The 1448-nt window shown below is 31.1% G+C and overlaps 1 protein-coding gene across 1 annotated transcript in view; it reads right to left on the bottom strand.

Moving 5' to 3' along the window:
• The window catches only part of LOC106877398 (mucin-4), a 49009-nt gene that overhangs the window by 33497 nt on the left and 14064 nt on the right, over positions 1 to 1448 (bottom strand). Inside the window, exon 7 of the mRNA XM_014926292.2 lies at positions 641 to 851. Coding sequence (XP_014781778.2) covers positions 641 to 851 — 211 coding nt within the window. The remainder of the gene's footprint in view (positions 1 to 640; positions 852 to 1448) is intronic.

Here is a 1448-nt window from a genome sequence, read left to right as displayed (position 1 = left end):
TATATATCAAAGAAAATTTGAAAATGCAATTTAAAAGATGTTTACTGTCTTGACGGTGGTTTCACTTTTTTAGAAAACGATTACCAGTAGTAAAATGTAAAGCTTTGTATAAGCTTTGTTGTGTTAAGTACTGGTTGTCACAAATGTTTTAAAATACAATATATACATACTTTGATAATAATAAGAAAATGTTAAAAACAATTTACAAGAAAGTATTTGAGAAAGTATTCATCAAAAAGTATTAGGAGTTGAATGTGTGTATATATAGACTAGCAAACAAACATGATTTTTATTGAACTCCTAATACATTTTGTTGAATACTTTATTAAATACTTTCTTGCAAACTGTTTTTAACATTTTATTATTATTATCAAAGACTATATATATGTATTTTAAAACTTTTGTGACAATCAGTACTTAACACAGCAAAGCTTATACAAAGCTTATTTTAGTCAACACTACTTACCCGAGCTTTAATTAATGAAATATTAATAATATCACAAACTTATAAACTGGATTCTAATGAATTCCTACCGATTTCCAAGATACCTAATTGTAAGCATCTTAATTTTGATGTGTAGAAATGAAGAATGTCGATAATATTTTCTTTTGGGGGACAATAGAATATAGAATGTCTCACCTCTGAAGGGACTTCTGTAACCCCAACAATAATTTCTAGGTCTTCTCTGCCTGTAAAGGTTACACATATTGTTTTGCTCACAGCAGTCTCTAAACGGTTGGTCATCGTCTTCAAGCCATTGTCGATAATTGAAGATGTAATTGTATCTCTGATGAACACCATATGAAAGCCAACGCCGTCGCCACCCCCTCGACGAAGAATAACAACATTTCTGAGAAGAGAAAGCAAATACCATTTTTGTAAAATGAGAGTAAGATCTATTTGTTTACATATCATATTCTATGAACAATTGACAATAATTGCCAATGTGTAAATAATAGACAGCAGGAATAACACTACATAAAATGTAACTAGTACATAATAAGATTTCCTTTCACTCCATTTAACAGGTTTTTATTTGAAGACTTCGATTATAAATTACAATAAATTATAAATGATACAAAGATACACAGAAAACATCCATCCATTCATCCATCTGTTCATATATACAGATGAGCATACATATGATTGTGTTTATGTGTGTGTGTGCGTGCGCGTATGTGTGTGTGTGCGTACGCGCACGTTTAACGTTTTACTTTTTATTTGTTGTTATTTGACTGCAAACATGTTGGAGCACCGCCTTTAAGGGTTTAGTTGAACAAATCGCAAAAGTTCTTTGTAAACCTAGTACTTAGTTTATCGGCTTCTTTTGCCGAAACAACTAAGTTTGCGGGTTGTAAACGCTCCAACATCGGTTGCCAATGATGGAGGGAGGGAACACAGAAACAAAGAAACACATTTAAATTTATACGTACATCATATATATATA

This window comes from Octopus bimaculoides, chromosome 6 (assembly GCF_001194135.2).
Source record: "Octopus bimaculoides isolate UCB-OBI-ISO-001 chromosome 6, ASM119413v2, whole genome shotgun sequence".
NCBI classification, from domain to species: Eukaryota; Metazoa; Mollusca; class Cephalopoda; order Octopoda; family Octopodidae; genus Octopus; species Octopus bimaculoides.
This window is presented reverse-complemented; position numbering and strand designations above follow the sequence as displayed.